General features: G+C 30.9%; 1 protein-coding gene and 1 long non-coding RNA gene across 3 annotated transcripts in view; one reads left to right on the forward strand and one right to left on the reverse strand.

Moving 5' to 3' along the window:
• LOC140672535 (nicotinic acetylcholine receptor alpha7 subunit) overlaps positions 1-19,224 on the forward strand; it is a 178,600-nt gene that overhangs the window by 43,741 nt on the left and 115,635 nt on the right. Inside the window, exon 2 of one of the 2 annotated variants that reach the window (XM_072904764.1) lies at positions 10,346-10,488. The exons of the other annotated variant lie outside the window; for it this stretch is intronic. Within the exon in view, the coding sequence (XP_072760865.1) occupies positions 10,346-10,488 (143 nt within the window). The remainder of the gene's footprint in view (positions 1-10,345; positions 10,489-19,224) is intronic. 2 annotated transcript variants of the gene reach the window in all.
• Positions 1-19,224, reverse strand: part of LOC140672538 (uncharacterized) — a 153,323-nt gene that overhangs the window by 39,856 nt on the left and 94,243 nt on the right. The window contains exon 4 of the long non-coding RNA XR_012047911.1: positions 14,839-14,936. This is a non-coding gene — a long non-coding RNA (uncharacterized lncRNA). The remainder of the gene's footprint in view (positions 1-14,838; positions 14,937-19,224) is intronic.

Genomic DNA, 19,224 nt, shown 5'->3' on the forward strand with positions numbered 1-19,224 from the left:
TAAGAATAATGCACCAGCCTCTGCTTGTTTCATTAGCCGTTGCCTCCAGAATCGCGCCCCATGCTCGACAATCGAAACTATCAGCCCCGGAAGTAATTAAACGGCAATGAAGCCGATCGGTTTCTGATCGCAAACCACCCATGCAAACACCGCTAACGAGAACAGAATTAATTGTTAGTATAAACGTGCTCCTTTCTACTGCTCGAGAAGATGGCAAGTAGTAAAAAATTAATTAAAGAAAACTCAAATATGATTTTAACGATTATATAATTGATAACAAAAAAACATTTTTTTTTATATACATTTAGAGAAACTCTAACTAATATGAATTTGTAACTAATATACGACATTCTTTGTAATAAAGATAAATTTAAATATGAAACGCCGATGGGACGCAATAGCGAGAGAAATATATAATAATGTGTATCTCTTGTATTTATGTGACGCGATAGAAAATTATAATGATTTTTTTATTGCGATTGTACTGCGCGGTCGTAGTGTTATGATTACATCATTACGCTTTATATCTTTTGCTGTGCAATGCACAACTATGAGTTGTTAAACTCGTGTGGATAATCAGACAAAAGCAAACCAAAGAAGGATTTGCATATCATAAAATTTGCAAAATTTGTAATAAATATCGCTTTTATTTTGTCTTTTAATTATGTTACCTTTTATCGCTTAATTCATTACAAACAGTTTATTACAAAAGGGGAGATAAAATTATTCGCATAAAATAATATAGGTGAAAGAAAATGGATTTACATTGCACTTTCCAACGTTAAGTCTGTTTAAAGAATAAAATGTACAATTCGTTGCTGCTGAGTTGTTTAAAATATCTCCTCAGGTCAATTTAAATTAAATCACACTGCTTTCGTTTATTCGAATAGAACTCGTTAATTGAAAAGCTCGAACTTGATTAGATGATTCGAACTACCTGACGAATATTACATAATATTGAATTCAATCATACGAATATTTGTAATAAAGTGAATCTTTGTATGCTCCATCGATTAATTCAAAATTAATAAAACTTGATTTTGGTTTTAGAGTAATATAACGTGAAAGTTCGAAAGAGCTATTGAATGGTTCATAAGAATTCAATTCGCACATCAATTATCGCTAGAAAGTATTAATTAAAATCAAAAGAGCATACGCGAATGCGTCAAGTTGTAATTATAATTGGCATGGTTGATGGAGCGACATGTAGCTCGTAATTAAAACAACGTACTGATTGCTTGGATTTGTTTAATTGCAGGGCTCTCTTTCTACACGATTGAAATCAAATTAGTTGTTAATTGCTCCATAAAACTCAAAATCTCGCGGAAGTAGTACGAGTCGATGAATCGCGAATGTTTATCTTTCGTTTATGATTCTGATAAAATAAACGTGAATTTTCGTGAATAAAACATAAGGCAGAAATGGAAAATAAATAATTTCCTCAAAGTGAGAAAAAAAACAATGGGAGAAAAAATGTATATTTTATTATAGCAAAAGAATAATTTCATATATTTCGTATTAAAATCCAATTAAATTAAATTAACAAAAATGATATAATCAATTAGAAGTTAAATCACTGGAATAATTTTTCACGAAAAAGAGTATACGTAATTTTAAGAATATTATTATATATATTATATATTTATTGTGTTTACATAATTGTTAAACAAAACTATTTAATTTTTGTAAAATTTTATTTTATAATTAAATGTTAAATATAATTTTTCGATAAATTTTTTCATTAAAAAAATTGTAAAATATCAGTACATTTATGTTAGCGTATGAGAATATATTATTCTGATCGTGTTTTCGTGTTTTAATCATTCTCTTTTTCAGATAATTAAATTCTATGTCGGAACATTATTATTCTCACATTTTCTTAAAGGTAATGAGCTTAGGAATCTCAGCAAATTTCCGTCTCGGTTTCTAAGTGAACTACTTCTCTACTTGCTTATTCACATCTTGGCACTAGTCACCTGATTCTAGCCACCTGAGCCCGATAGCTAGAAATCTACTTTGGAGAACATTCACGTTCTTTAGACGCGATCTCGTTGTCGAGAGATGAACTCGATCGTAACACATGATCGACGTCTAGTGAAGGTTCCAGCTTGTTGGCAAGAATCCCGTACACGAACTTCGTTGAAAAAGTATCCGAAAGTGCCTACGCTTACTAAGAAGATAATCTGTGGGTTTCAACTATGAAGTGAATATTTGAGAAAGACCCGAATCAAATTTATCTATGTTACCTCTCTCACAAATACTTTTAGTTTGCATACCAAAATCTTGTAAAACGTTAAAATCTTAAACGCAAGCTAATTAATGATTTTAACCATGATAATTGCAAAAAAGGACGCTCTTATATATATAAGAACAGTGAACAATTCACTATATATATTTCCTTCCGTAAAATCTTTAAATTATCAGCCCACTCGATCCTTTTTCGAGTGTGTACATACTATTGCAATTCGCGTTCAAGAATGCAAATCTCGGAATGCAACTCTCGAAAGATAACTCTCGGAATACGGAGTCAACAGCGCGCAGAGTGAGAAAAGTTTTTAATCGATTTTGCTCACGCGGACGTGACTTCCGCTCGGCAACGGAGCTTGCGGATCCACAACCAGTTTAAGTGCACTGGAAAGAGAAATTGACAGTTCGTGCGGAGGCTTTACGAGCGATTGCATTATGTTAGGGAGGTTTCTTTTAGGTCCATAGCTCTTGTCTTTAAAAAGGTTACATTTTTATTCCGTGAAATGCATAAATTCTGTTTTATATAGATAGTTTCAGCGGTAAACTGTAATTATTTCCGGTCTTTATTTGTCGATACTACCGAATCTTTAAAAATCTAAAAACAATTTGTAAAAACAATTTGTAAAAGTTTTGTAGTCTAATTTAATTGAAACGGTATAAGAACAGTATTTATCGGGGATAAAAATTTAAGAATTTAAATATTCTCGCAATTCGATAGATTTAATTTCCGTAAAATCAACCGAGGAGAGGATCACTAATGCACGAGCAACGTCAACAATACGGGCATTAAACTAGTAGATAAATTTGCCACGCGTAGTATCACGATTAAAAAGTAGTAATCGAGTTAATTAGTAATCGGTAACGAACTACGCGGAGAGAAATTGTGTCACGTAACAAGCCATTGTATCCTGTTTTCATATTGCAGATATATGACACGTTGGCTCGATGACGACACGTGTTGATCTGTGAATAAGCGCCGAAAACATAGGTTTCGCGGTGGAAAATACACTCCTCAAAATTCAATTATTATAGGCTCATTATAGACGTTTGCGAGAGAGATAATGAGATGCTAATGCAATCGCGCAAGCTCGCTCGGCGAGTTCGAATCGGTGATTGTGATTTATTAAACAAATCGACCACAATTGCGACAATTAAGCAACTGGACGGTGCGATTAATCGAGACCTAGCTGACACAGCATCCCGAAATTCGAGCTATTTTATAGTTGCTATCGAGTCTTTCCGGTATTAAACAGCTCTCGATAAGCCATGTTTAATACCGAGTTTGAAGCTGTGTTATCGTTGCAAGTTTATTATTTGAATATTAGACCTTTTATTTAACAAATAAATTATATATATATTTATGTATTATAAATAAAAATAAATTATATAAATTATTTTTTTAAAATATCACACAATTCTTTTCAATCCAAGTTTTACGTTACAACTTATTTAGTTAATATGTAAATGTACTGGCGACACAGTGTTTGTTGATGTCTCCAGTGAAAATTGTACATTGTGCATCATAACACATATATAAGATGTTAGTGAAATATCGGACAAACTTTAGGAATAAGTTCTTCAGAGCAAGTAAAAAGATTCATATCAATACATGTCAGCAAACTTTTAGTTTTCCAAATCCAATTCAATAACAGATCGCCCCATTCACTTAACATTATTTACGTAAAGACTCAATGTAGGACAACTGTTCGCGGCAATCTCAGTTATCTTTTAATCCTGCAAAACCACTCGCAATTGCATTGTCCTTTCGGTACGATAAATTTATACTTGTAGTTTGTTCAAGCATTTCAGTATTTTATACTTCTTTTTAACGCTTTCATTAGGTAGAAAATTAAATATTAGAGAATCATTGTATCTCTTTAATCATACTAATATTATAAAATAGTAAAAGTACTATTTCTTTCAATTTAAAAAATAGTATTAAAAATATTTTAATTACATTAGATATTAAAAAATCATTATAATCAAACTGAAGAGAACTTCTCATCTTGTAATTCTGTTTATAATGGGATAGTTGTTCATATAAACGCAACATTTGTCTCGCCGCATAATCGTTTGTGACGTTCACTATAACGACCATAATCTACGTCGGCCGACGCAGCTGGGCGCCAACGATGACTACGTACCGATGACGAATTTGCCTGTGAATTAACCGCAAAATCAGGCCCAAATGTCGAGGTAAACTCTGTGGGACACGAGCACCCGGTACGAAATCATCAACAGTCATTGTCATAAGATCGATTCGCGGTGACCGTTATCTGCTGCGATCGCAATGCACAACGCCCATTGTGATATTTCAATTATTCGGCGTATTCTGTGGTATTTGCCGAGATCGCGTTTGCGAAGTCCCAGATATTCCGCAGTTCGTGTAAATTTCATATATGCATCCTATATACACATACACACTATATAATGTATATATGTATGTGTGGAATGCATCAAAGAATTAGTCGTATTTTTCTACAGCCAAATCATTTTTAATTAGAATTCCTATTTTTTTACCCTTTTTTAATATTTTTCATTAAGTATCTTGATAATTTATAAAATTATAAAATTAGGATTTTGTTTTAAAATAAAATAAGCTTACAACTTAAAGTTTAAGCTTAAGCTTAACATTTTTATCTGAAATTAAATTAAAAATTAAAATTAAAATTATGATATATAACTGGAGAGACGTTTTTCATTCGTTTAAGTTGTTAAATAAATTTTTGGCTCCAGTTAGCATTGTTAATACTATTCAAGGCGCATTAATGCGCGTATGAGAGACTACTATATATGTAAATGTAATTTATATATTTAATTTAAATATTTAATGAATAATTTTTGTTTCAATAAAAAATTACAGCTAACTAATTTCTTATTATTTTTATCTCAATAAAAATATATATTATAAAAAATATATTATTATAAGAAATAAACTGAAAAATAAACTATGTCTTAGGTGTATAACGTATAAAAAATCAATGTTCAAAGCAAGTATATAAAGAAAGTACACAAAAAAAGAAAGTATATAAAGAAGAAAGTATATAAAAAAGTTTATATATATAAACTTATTAATTTAAAAAAACTTGATATAAGATTATAACGTATCGTAAAAATAAATATTAATTTTTATTCAAAAATATGAATAACATTGTTTTTTGCGAAAAATGTTAACTTACGATACGATTAGTATTCCAGGTGTGCGACTGTCAGTGCGTAAAGCATAATTAGAAAGAAGCCCATATTGTAATAATTTATATATTGTTATTCTACAATTCTTAAAACTTTTTATAAGGCAATAAACTGTTAAAAATAACTATATATATTTATTTTTGTAAAACACATTACTTCTCAGTCATTAAAGAACTAATTCTATTTAAAACGCTGAGCGTTCGTATCATGACAGTACATACATCAATTACTATTATGCAATATTAACAAAAACATTGCTTGTGTAGCATGTTTCATTAAAGTGTTATATAATACATCTATTACAAAACGTGACGAGAGTCTAACGAGAAAAAAATTCTTGGACAATTTTATGATATTTTATTGCTCGCCGTCTTATCAAAGATTTTATGGCAGTGCAGATTTATGGCAAAAATCCGGCATGAATAAAATACAGACATAGATGTTTTATAGCCTCAGATTTATCTCACGTACTATGACGATGTCTTCTCTTATCGAAGGGAATAAAAGTCAATATTTCAAAAATTTGTCAGACTGTCAATCGCGTTTGACTATGTAACATAACAAAAAAAGGAACCATTTGTTTTGTAAAACGTTAAAAATTGATATGGTGAATTGGTGTTCAATGACTTTTGATGCGTTGACCGTTCGATAATTTGCAACAGTATGCAAACAATACAGTGTACAATGCTATTGAATCGTAATATTCGGTTGAAAGTGTGAAATTTCAAAATTTGCGAAATTTGTCATTGATGTTCGTTATTCTCGTTCAAAGTCAAAGAGATTACAAGAGAAAATTCTTACAATTCTCTAAGTTTTTATTTCTTGATATCCATCAATTATATGGCATAAAATAAAATATACCATGTGTAATGAAGCACTCTATGAACAAATATATAATTTTTATTCATGAATGATGCGTGTGATCCGGTAAAAAAATATTTTCAAATTCATTTTTCAAATCTTCCATTTGGTATAATCCTGGTAAGATTTGCGACGTAATCTTTATTTATATCTCGAAGGTTACTGAGTCCTGCACTTACCACAATTCAAATCCCAATAAGAATTGTGTATAAAAGAGGCCATAAGAAGTTTCAATTCCTATACGCGCAGAAATTTTATGTCTTATTATTATTAATGTCTTTTGTGTGAATTCTCGCTTTTATATAGGATTTCATCGGCAAAGGCGTCCGCATAAGTTCGATAATTTGCAACTCTCTTTCAAATGAAAATAATATATAACCGTTTGTTCAATTGTTTATACACGTATATATTTCTTATAATTAATAAATATTTTATTTCATTAAATATTATATGTATATTAATCTTAACAGTTTACTTGTAAAAATTTTATATTGTATAATAGTAATATAAAAGAACTTTAGAATAATTCATATTAAAATATATCATAAATAATCTTCATTATAGTTTTATTTCTATAAAAAGATAATAAAAGTCTTTAATATTAGTAATAAATGGAGGGAAGAGTTTTTTTCTCTTCTCTTCTCTTCCTTCTATAGCCAAGTAGAAAATGAAAATATTTAACAACACAGAGTCGTCTTATTTACAAAATTCTGTTTTTATCGAGATATCTACGGCTCAAATTATCACACATATTATCGATAAAAAATTCCTTGGTGATTATCTTTACTGACTGAAATTAATTTTCCTCGGAATAAAAAATATCATACGACAACGCGTCAGCGATTCTTTTCTTCGTTTCGTGCGCGCTCGGTGTTATAAAACCACCCGATCTTCCGCGAAGAAAGAAGAATAAAATGCACCGCAGAACCGTAACCGTGGAATTCCGTGTGAATGGCCGTATATGAAACTTGAAACTCTTATTCTACCGGAAGATAAAATGTTATCGTTAAGTCATAGCCACAGCCTTAACGTAGAACTCGGAATGTCGGAACGTTTTTACTCCGGTGATTAGAGTACGCTAGAATGTCTTCTATTTAAAGCTTTCAAGATTTTAATGTCTCGTATTTTCACTACTACCACTACTTACAAGAATAAGCTCTAAACCAGTTTATTGATTGAAGTAAAGAACATCATCTGCAACGTATAATATTGAATTTCTGTTTTAATAGACAGGCCAGGAAATTGCATTTAAAGTATGTAAAAAAATATATAAAAATTATTCTCTCCGTTCTTTTCATATTTAATAATTAATACATTAATAATGCAAATAATTAAGAAAAAATATTTTCTAACTTGATTGTTACATGATGTATCCATGAAGTCTTGAAGTCACATTTATCTTGTTCTTTTCTTTCTTTAACATTCATGAATTCAATTATCCACTGTATTTCCCAAGGATGCCGTATGTCTAAGAGTTTTACAATTTGGCTTACGTTGTGGCATGGTTTTCTTTACATGTGCGACAGAAATGGAACGATGCCGCGCGGATAACGAGAATTTCTCGAAAGCACCGGGAAGAAACTGGCACGTGCATTTTTCATCATTCTGCGCAAAGATGCGACGAGATGCCGCCAGTCGCGAGGAAATGTACTCGTATCTAATACTTTGCATTCGTGAAATTTAGGTGTATTGGTAAAAATAGAGCGCCAAACAAGAGAAAGCTATCTACCGAAATATATTAAACTTTGCTCTGATACACAATTTTTTTAGTTTCTAAAATATCGTATTATTAAATCATAAAATAGATTTTACAAAGTTACTGTATAATAGAGCGAGAGTATTATAGTCTAATATGACACACTGTATTATATAATTATGACGCAAAAGGTTAGTTTTTTACATGGGACTTCAATAGTACTTTACAGATTATATTAATGAAAGAGAAACGCTTGTTCTGAAATGTAATTATTATCACAGCATTATCGCGCTCCTTGTAAAAGAATTTATGCAGCAGGGATGTTCGTGCTTTAATTACGTATATTTTTTCTTGACTATACATTCGCCTCATGCCACTTAAATTCGTATCCTTGCACCTTTGTCCCGACTTTTGTGGGCGGACTACAATGTAAATGCGTATACGTAATGCAAATTTCGCTCGTCCTCCAACGGAAACGCAAATGTTAACGACACGAACAACAAGCCCGGATTTTACTTGTCGATGAGATTCTAGCAATGAGAACAAGACTTTACATTAATTATATCGCTTTTTGTTTGTACGAAGTGTACTGCGAATATTATGTTCTTTTTTTCTTTTCTGTATTAGAAATCGAATAAAGAAAGAATTCTTTCTTTTCTTTCTTTCAATATCTAGATATTACAAAGGAAATATTAAACAATTTTAATTTAATTTTAAATTGTTAGATTTTAATAATTTTATTTTAAAATTTTATTATGTATGCTTATTGAGATATTTAAAAACTAATTATTGAATCAAGCTATCAATGATTACAAATTTAAAAATTTGACATAAAAATTTTAAAAAAAATCGACAAATATATATAATGCACGTTCAATGATTATGTATAAATATATTTTGTATTAATAAAAATATATAAATAAATCAGATTCATATTGCAAACAATTATTTGTTAATATCGTTAAATATTTGAATATAAATATTTTGACATTTGCTTTCCGTTGAGAGTGTGATTGATGAAAGTACCGTTATACTTGTTCGGCTTTAAGCTAGTTAAACTTTACGGTATCTTACTTCCCGAGATGTCGATAAGTGTCGATAAACTCCCGACCGCAATATGAAACTTTGGTCCAAGTATCAGATCCTCGATACATCGATGTAGCTATTAAAAGGCCGAATACTTCACTAATCTGTGCTTTAATCCATTGAACGCTCGGCCTAGTATGTATTAACTATTAGAGCGCGAATTCCTAGCACCACATCTAAATAACTAAAACTTATATCGTCCCTTTAGTATACGCGTCTTTTTAAGATAAAAATAATAGAAATTTTTTATTTATCTTCTGAATAAATTCAACATTGTACAAATATATAAATAAAAAAAATTGTATGCCCAAATAAAAATTTTCTCCCAGTAATTGTTCTCCCTATAAAGATAATTATGTTAAGTATGTCAAGTTTGCTTAAGTATGTAATAAACACGTTAAGCTGTAAAAACTTTAAATTTATTAGTACTAGAATCATCTGAAAGTTACTAAACTTTATGAACCATAAATTTGCGCGTACTTTAACTGAACAAAACGTTTCGTTATTTGTAACATAATGGGATATGTAGAAAGGAAGGAAGAGAGGAAGACAGAAAAAAGAAGAGAGAGAGAGAGAGAGAGGGAGAGGGGGAGGAGAGAGAAAATGATAAAGTTAGAAATAAACAAAAAAAAGCAGAGAAAAGAGAAAGAATAGGCAGACAAGGAGGAAAAGCCGTCTAATAAGCATTAGGGTAGAGGTAAAGGAAGGAAGACAAAAGAGTGATTTATACAAGAAAGATTCTGTAGGTTGTAACGGTAGGAAGCAAGCAAGAAAGGGAGAAGAGGATAGAGATTTACAAAGAAAAAGAGACAGACAGCAAGTAAGGAAGAAATAAGGAAAGAGGAGGAGAAACAGAAAAAGAGAGACGAGAATTGAAAGACAGAGATAGAGAGACAGAGTATTCGCGAAGTTGTGTATTCGCGGAAAGTAGTCCAGAACTTTGGATTGGGGGTGGTTACAGTAGCGACGGGGATAGGTAGATACTAAATAGCTAAGGTAGGTCTGGGCTCACAGCCCTAAGAAGATAAACTCTGTTCGGACACCGGCAGAAAAATAGAGAAAAAGAGAGAAAAAAAGAGAGAGAGAGAGAGAGAGAGAGAGAGACGATTATTAATCATTCCTGCGTTTCCCCGCTCCCATTTTCTTGCGTTTTATTTTCCCCCGAAGCGAAGCGAGGCGATGCGACGTCGGCGACAAGGATGAGGTGATCGTTGCGACTGATTGCGCGCAACTTATCACTGACTACTGATTGTGATTGGGCAGGGCTGGTAAGTGGCGGTTTACACGAGAAGCGGCTGCTGAACGATCTGCTGGACTCGTACAATGTGCTGGAGCGGCCAGTGGGCAACGAGTCCGAACCCCTTGTGCTGAGCTTCGGCCTCACGCTCATGCAAATAATCGACGTCGTAAGTGCCCAACACTATTTTCTTCAATATTTTTCATCCGGCATCAGATTAATTTTCCCTCGACTCTTCGAAGCATTCAATTTTTCGCGTCATAGATTATGTATACATCATCATGTATATATATCATAGCAATGGCTCGTAATATGTTATAAAATCTCTATTCTTCTTTTCTTACTTTAATATGCAATTTATATATCTGTGTTTTAACATCAATTAAGGGTGTATACAGAAAATATCTCACATATTCTTCAGATATCTTCTGTATTTTATTTGCAAATTTTTTTTCCTTTTTTTTTTTTTCCTGAAAGGCCATTCCGGATTTTTTCGAGCACATTTTTAGACTGTAATGGCCAATTTCTTTTGATTTAATAAGTCTTTGTCTAATTATTATTTGATTATATAAATAAATATCAAATACAAAAATTTCATATAATAATCAATATTAGTTTTCGAAATTTCAAAAAGTGTCAATTAATCAGGATTAATTTTTAACGTACTATTTAGCGACGTAAGCATACATCGCAATTTATTATTACTACGCAATTCATACAATTTAACCACTGGCGATACAAATGGTGGTACAAGTTGCGTTTAGGTAGATGTATTAAGATGTACATACGCACTGCGTATAAACATGTTTTGTCATTATAATATGATACTCGCGTATTAGAAATCTTGAATAATCGTGTGATGATAACGTATATTCTGAGGTTGTCGAGATAATAAAGTGTGCATAGTTAACGTTCACGATTTTTGTTATAAAAATAACTACGCGTAATAAAATTTTCTTACTTTTTACAATTGATTAAACTCGCCCTCGATGAAAAGTTACTAAGTTTATTCATCAGATTGCTTTACATATGTGAAGAGTTTTATTAATATCACTTTATACTTTATTAATATCACTTTCGCTTTATTAATATCAATTGAAAGATTTAAAAAGAGATAGGATTATTTCTTTACCAATTTGCGCGATACTCTATCTACGATTTCGTAGATTCTCTTATTAAGAAAAAATGTGGGTGTGTGATTTTTTTTTATGTGATTATATATAATACTTTAGGTATGTATAATAGATTTAAGCATCCGTTATTGACGTATTGTGCACTGTATTTTTTTATAAGCAATGCATATTTATGGCAAAAATAACATTAAAGCAAACCAAACTCAGTCACCGCAATGCTGCGATTCGTAGACGTGTCAGTGTAATAAATAGCGTACAGACTGGTGAATTCCAAAGTTTTGGCCCCAAGTTGGTCGTAGATGAATCGCATGCACCGATCAACGTCACAGATCGACGCTCAAGTTTCGCTTAGTTCCGCAGACACATTATAAATCGGGATAATAGCGCGAGATAGCCAGAAAATTACTAATCTTGACTGTTCGTGCTCTTTTGATTACTTTTACTAAAGCACTATAATTAATTAAAAGAATATCTTTTGTAACTTCTTACATATACATTAAACACATAACGTGTAAAGTGACAAGAAAACTATATTTTTATTTAATTATATATAAAAATTTGCAGAAGCATATTTTAAGAAAAAAATCAATTTTAAATTAATTCAAAAATTCAGGTAGAAGAGTCATCATGTTATATATGTATAAATAAATATCTATTAATTCTTAAAACTATTTTTTAACAGCTTTATAAAGAACTATCATTTATATTAATATCTTTAATAATGAGTTATTTTAATTTTTTCCTAAATAAGAGATTTAGATTCATTGTAGTATTTAGTTCATATAAAAAAAAGTCAATTATACCGAAATAATTCAACGTGCTAACTGCTAGAACAACTACCTTTAACACTCGTAAACTCCATCATTTTTCTCTCCATTTCCGTGACTCGCACCGATTCGGTGGCAAGAGGTCAAACGCGATAGTGAAGCACGACTTCCCCAAAGAAACAACGACCGAATCCTCTTCTCATACGCGCGAAACAGGAAGCTTTTAATTTCCGAAATCTGTATAGTCGGCTGGCGTCGCGACGGCTAGTCTCGCTGCACCCTCGGTTACCCCGTTTCAATCGAGAAAGGCAATATCGCCAGCTTCGCGGTGCACGCGTGCACCCCGAATATAAATAGCGTGCTAACATACACGAGCGTGCATGTTGTGTGCACTCTTGCACCGCCGTTTATCTTCGACGTTGCACGCTGCAATTTTCGACGCAACGCCGGGGGATGCGCGATAAACTACCGAGAAGAATATCGAGTGGCAAGGGCTGCGAGCGCGCGGCATTGTGATCGTATTAGAATCTAATAATAATGTTTCGGTGAATATATCGAGGGAGAGGACATCGCTAATTTATCTATGAAAAATTCAAAAGATTATTTCCACGATAAAAGATAGGAGTAAAATTTTGGAGTAAAATTTTTTTTTTATTTGTTTTTCATATTATATTTATATTTAATATTTTGTTTAATAATTTTTCGGCAAAATAATAAAAATATTCTATCAGTGTTACTATATATTTTCTCTATATTATGTGGATGCATATATATAATTATACAGTAAAGAGAAATTATAATATTTGAAATCAAAGCACGTTTGCACATCTCGGAGTATATGCAGTGATTATTAAAATATGTTATGTCCTTATATGATTCAAAAGATATTCGCATCGCGGAATACAAATCAGCGTGTGTATGCATTTATTCACATACTGTATCTAGATCGTGTATCATTGCATCTACGTTACTGCATTTGCACTCATGTATGTACACGTGTCACTGCCTATCGCTTCTGCATATTTCGGATACATGTGTTTCGCGTATCACCATATGTTGTCGCGAGTATCTGTAAAACTCAGTCAAATAAAAAGTACACGTGCAAAGTAGCAATTTATTCTTGTTGTTATTTATTTGTAAAGTCACTTTACATGCCGAGGTAGATAAATATTCGTAAATAATGCGCGAACTAATGACTCGTTTGTAAAATGTAAAACCATCTTACGATTACAGTAATTACCGCGAATGCAGCGGAAAGCACTTTTTAATTTTCAACATTAAGCATTTTAATAAGCAAGTCTTAAATTAAAATTCTATTAAAGCAATTCTGTTAAGAAATACACTTCTTTGATTGCAATTCTGAAATTAAAATTATGAAAACTTGTAGAAATATTTATTTTGTACACACACATGTGTTTAAAGAGTAAAATATATGTATCTAAAATTGCTTGTTCATTTATTTATGTTAGATTAATTTAGTGTATTTAAAAAAACTTAGCCACGTTTCTTTTTTATCGTAAAAAATCCTTTAGATCTTGCATATATTGTGATAACGTACGTACTTTATTTTCAAACAATCAATAAGAAGTTTTTAATGTCATCGCACACTGAATTAATTGGCGGAAATTTAATTGTAGGGAGTTGACGTGGCGCGCGATATTGTATCTCATTTTTTTTTCTAGTACGACAAGTAGAAAAAAGCGTTACAATCTATTTTTTTTATAAAGATTCAGACATAATTTACACGTACGTCACTGAATATAAAAACATCATCATCAATAAATAAATGTATGCAAAAACCATACAACTCTATATATATAACTCTCGTTATATATATAACTCTCATCGAGATATCGTTTACTGAAATTATCTTCAGAGAAATAGCGATAAAATTGGTTCCATACGTAGATCTCATTACTTTTTATATTCGTAGATATTCATGAAGTAGAATATATTTTTGTTCATATGTCTGTAATATTATATTTTTATCTTTATTCTAAAAGGCAATGAATGTAAAATATTTATATTTATTTATTCTCATTAACTTAAATAATTAATTTTAATTTTTAATATAATATTTAATTTAATAGAAATAAAAAAAATTATAAATTTAAATATTAAGCAATTTATAAATATAAATAATATTTATGTTGCATTTATTATTTTATTGCAAACTCAGATTTTTATATATTGATAAAAGAAAGATTTTAATTCTTTTGATATTCCTTTTCTATTTCTATATTCAATTTCTTACGTCATCTATATATATATATCTAGTATATTCGCGTTCTTTAAACAGACATTTAATAAAAAACAAGTTCAAAGAACAAATTTTATATATAGATACATAGTTTAGATATATTTTAGATATAAATTTTCTTATAAAAGATATATTTAGATATATTTTAGATATAAATTTTCTTATAAAACGTAAGTGAAAATTTAATTTCTTATATAAATCATTTAAATAATTATAAATTTCTTAAACAATGTTGTAATATTTTATATATTTATAGAAAAAATATTAATTATTATAAATTTATTTCATGATATTTGTTTAAAGAATAATTTTTCACAAGCAACAAACAAACAATTAAATAACTTATAACTTATGCTCACCCCAGGGTTGCTCCGCCATCGTATCACTCGATGCCTCTCTGGCCTCCTTTTCCTCCCAAGTTGTCATCGGGATTGTCAAGTTCGTTGCACCTGCGCACCTATTGACAGAAAGTTCATTGCACTCGTGAAAATATAACTCGTCGCGCGTAAATTGTTCACGGACGGTGTAAAAATAGACGCACGATATTTTACACGACACTTTCGAATTAATTAAGACGCAATAAACCATTTGCGGTTCGACAAAAACGGATGCGCCATACTTTGTACCACACTCCCAAATTAAGACATGATGAATCATTCACGCTAAAACAGACGCACTACTCAACGCATTAAATGCATTCATTGCATGTGATCCATTTAACCAGTTAATTCAATGCTAGATTATCCACGTATTTGCGATTCATTTATAATTCATGAATAGTGTAGATAGAAGATTTGTCAAATTTAATCCGATTTTTTTAAATACTATTTAAATCGCAAATCAGGAATTGAGAATACGTATAGTTCATCACTAGCTTAATTGGTACCAATTTGATATAATGCAGTGTTTTGAATACTTGGTTTCCCCCTCAGGATAAACCTTCCAAGTACTGAGCCCTCCCACCAATGTCAAAGTGTACCTAAAAGATTTCATAACAATTATAGTGAATATTCTATTACATATTTAAAATAAAATATATAAGATATTTTACTTATGCATTGTAAATAATAGAAAGTTAATTATTATTACAAAGATGAAAAAAGAGTAATTATTTTCATAAATAGTAATAAATTAAATCAGTTATTAATTTAATAATTAATAGCTTAAACGCGCCGTTACTCGATTCTAAAATCAAATTTTATCATTTTATATATACTGTTTTATATTCATGACATTTTGCGAATAACATCAATAACTAATATTACGTGATATTACGCAAGTCGAGTTAATGACTAGTTAAGAGATGGACCGTCCAAAAATATACGATTAAAAATCAATATTATACACGTGATACAATGTGCGCGTATACATTAATCTCACGAAAACATTATTATTTCTACTTTAAATCGCATATAAGGCTTGTTTCGGTAAACAATCGTCGCTAACGAGTCATATATGTGTTGATACAAGTGTTAATAATACTTTAAGCTTTAAGAAATAATTACATTTATGTTTTCTATTTATCGAAGTATTGATATTTCGCGAGATACTAAGATATCACATTCACGCGTTTAATTAATAAATACAGTAAAAAAATTTAATTAAAATATAACATTGCGACAATTTTAATACAAACTTTCGATATTTTTCGATATTATATGTAAATGAAATTAATATCTAGTTAGATAAAAAACAATATACTGTAATAACATGTATTTGTCGTGATCTATCGCATTTTGAAAATTATCGCGACAATACACGAAATAATTCGCGAAAAATAAACGCCGAATTTTACGACACACAGCGCGCTGTTGTTTATATTATATATGGCCTTGTTGTCACGAATATCATTTTTAAGTCTTTAAGCGAAGAAAAATTAAAGCGAGAAGTTTATTTACAACTTTACTGCATAAATACGTTCTGTCTTACACGACATAATTCTTTTCAAGAAAATTAAGAGAAACTGATTATATTCGGAGTGTTCCTTTTCATAGTGCTCGCACAGCCATGGTGCACAAAATGGTGAACAATTTCGCTCCTGGAACTGGTACGCCTGTTCAGGAGTAAGTTTCAATAGTGTTCTGCAGTGGAATAGTACTTAGTCTGGAGATTAGCCGAGTTTCAGAGCTCACTTGCAATGGCACCGACTATCTCGTTTCTTCGACCGTGAGAGTGCACGTGCGACGGTTCCAGCGCACCGACCGACGTTTCTCCGACGAACGGGAAGGAAATTCGTAGCGTTATCGTCAATGTGCGCAATATATTTCGACACACATTCCCTTAGGGCTGCTTAGCCTTATCTTGCGATAAGTTTGTCTTGTAGATAAGTGTAGCTTAACAAATAGGCTCTGTATACTATCTTAGATGTGAAAATAACTAGCTTCCGCAATTTGTCCCGAGAGTCACGCAAGTATCGTAATTTATTGTTAGGCCATATTGTAAATTTTACTCCTGCTGTTTGCCTTTAATTATGTGTTTATGGAAAAATAAATGTTGTGGAGCCGCGAACGACATGATAAAATAAATACAAACTGATTTGTATTTTTCTTTTTTACTAAAGATATATTTCTTATTTAAATCTGATAGTGAAATAAAAAAATTTTAAAGAAGCCATTTCCTATTTTTTTAATTGACAACATTAAATCTCGAATTTACTGTATCATGATCTACTTGAAATTATTTAGTAAAGCATAAAGTCTGCTTACTTTATTTATATCCTACATCCAGTTCTCTTTGCAATGTTTTTAAATTTGGATATTGTTGATATTTCGATATTTATTTATCTAAATTTGTATCCTATTGCCAAATGTAAATAATGAATTTTGTTTATATTTTGTTTACATAGCTCGCATTTACATTTAAAATATATTTATTTTTATAATTGTGAATATAATATAGATTAGACATACAAGTATACTGTGTAATAAAAAATTTGCTTTTCCAAATAAAAATATATTTTTAACTTGCATAAAGAAAATAATCACAAAAATTGTCCTCTATGTTAAATTTTTCATAAATATAAACTCAAACTTTCAGTCTTTTTTAATTGTCTTCTTATAATTTTCTTTATAACCAAAAAGTTTTGCTAGTAATGAATCGCGTTCTTTTTTTTTTCATTGAGCTGTTTTTTACAATTTAAGCCAGGGTTTAAATAACCCATTGCAACTGTGGGAATCGATAATAACTCAAAGTCTTAGTGGAATCGAATTGGAAATGAAGGTGGAATAAAAATGACTTTTGCAATATATATAGATTTCTGAAACGATACAATTGATTTCTTTTTCTGATCCCTACCAACTGCATTTTTGCGAATTTTACTGTAGAATAATGACGGGGAAATCTCTTCTTTACTGAATTGGCAAGGGAATCCGTTTCTAATAACGAACTCAGAATTGTATACGGCAATTTTTTTCCAAACAAATCTATAGTATAATTTCATGGAAATTTATTAGCATAACTAGTAGTAATATATTGATATTAAGAAAATAATATCTTGAATGCAAAATATATGTAAAGATTAAATTGCTTGGTAAAATTTCAATTTTATACGAAATAATATACATACATATTTCAATTATTCCGGAAGTCAACTGTAAATCACATATTTTTCAGAAAAAATTACATTTTACAATTTATAATTAGCAAAATTAATCATCGGTTATTTTTTCAAAAATATATCTTTTCTTATCCGTCATAATTACATTTGTTGAATAACGAAAGCATATCACGTAACTGCAAAATTACGCGCATACATGATTCACGATGCATTATTATGACAGATCCAGATTCCGTGGCACGTCCTCGCATTAATACTCCGTGCATTTACGTCATCCACACTCGGCAACCGACGTTTTCTTCACTTTCCGAAGAGCTTCTGAAATACTACCGCATTGGTTATACTTTGCGAAGCGATTCTCGAAACGGCGGTGATCTAAGTTATAGCTTTTCCCGTGCGCGGAACACATCGGAGAAACTGCACCATACGCTACATTGGTTCGCGTGTTCTCAAGAAATTTTATTTTGGCCGTGTATCTAGTTTCTTATAGTTTTATCTTGTTTTCGTTGTTTGATAAAAATTTTCGATTAAAAAGATATGCGCCAACGATTATACATATAATAACGAGAGATTGCAATTGAAAACTCTTAAGATTAGTTTTACCTTTAATCAGATTGATATTTATAGTTCTATTTCCCCATGCAAATTTTATATTATTATTCAACTTTATGTTAAGCCGTAAAATGACTCATTTATTGTTGTTATTCGCGATTGGAAAATTTAACACAATACTGTGCAAGTGTAATCGTCTGAAAATTCAGAACGCCGTATCATGCATCCTGCGTTTTATTATGTGCAGTATTATTTATGGGCGCGCGATTTATCGATTCCTCCCCCTCTCGAAGCGTATGCGATAAATTTTTGGCAAACGCAAAAATTGTTTCGCCGGATAATCTAGATTGATTTTCGCCTGACCTTTAACCCGCTTCCATCTGTGGTCCTATATTATGAATGCTTTGCAATTTCACATCACATGCTAAACAAACATGAAATAGTACATCAACAAGCATATTCACTCTCTATGAATTCGATCAAAAATTAAATCGAAAAATATGTATTGCATCTTTGCTTTAAACATGAAAAAGATAAGTAAATAGTCGCTATTCTTAAATTTATCATTGCAAATGCTAAGTTAATGTCGTCAATTACTGCATTTATGTCATATTTTTGGTTTTATAGAAGAAATCTC

Source organism: Anoplolepis gracilipes, chromosome 13 (genome assembly GCF_047496725.1).
Source record: "Anoplolepis gracilipes chromosome 13, ASM4749672v1, whole genome shotgun sequence".
Lineage (NCBI taxonomy): Eukaryota > Metazoa > Arthropoda > Insecta > Hymenoptera > Formicidae > Anoplolepis > Anoplolepis gracilipes.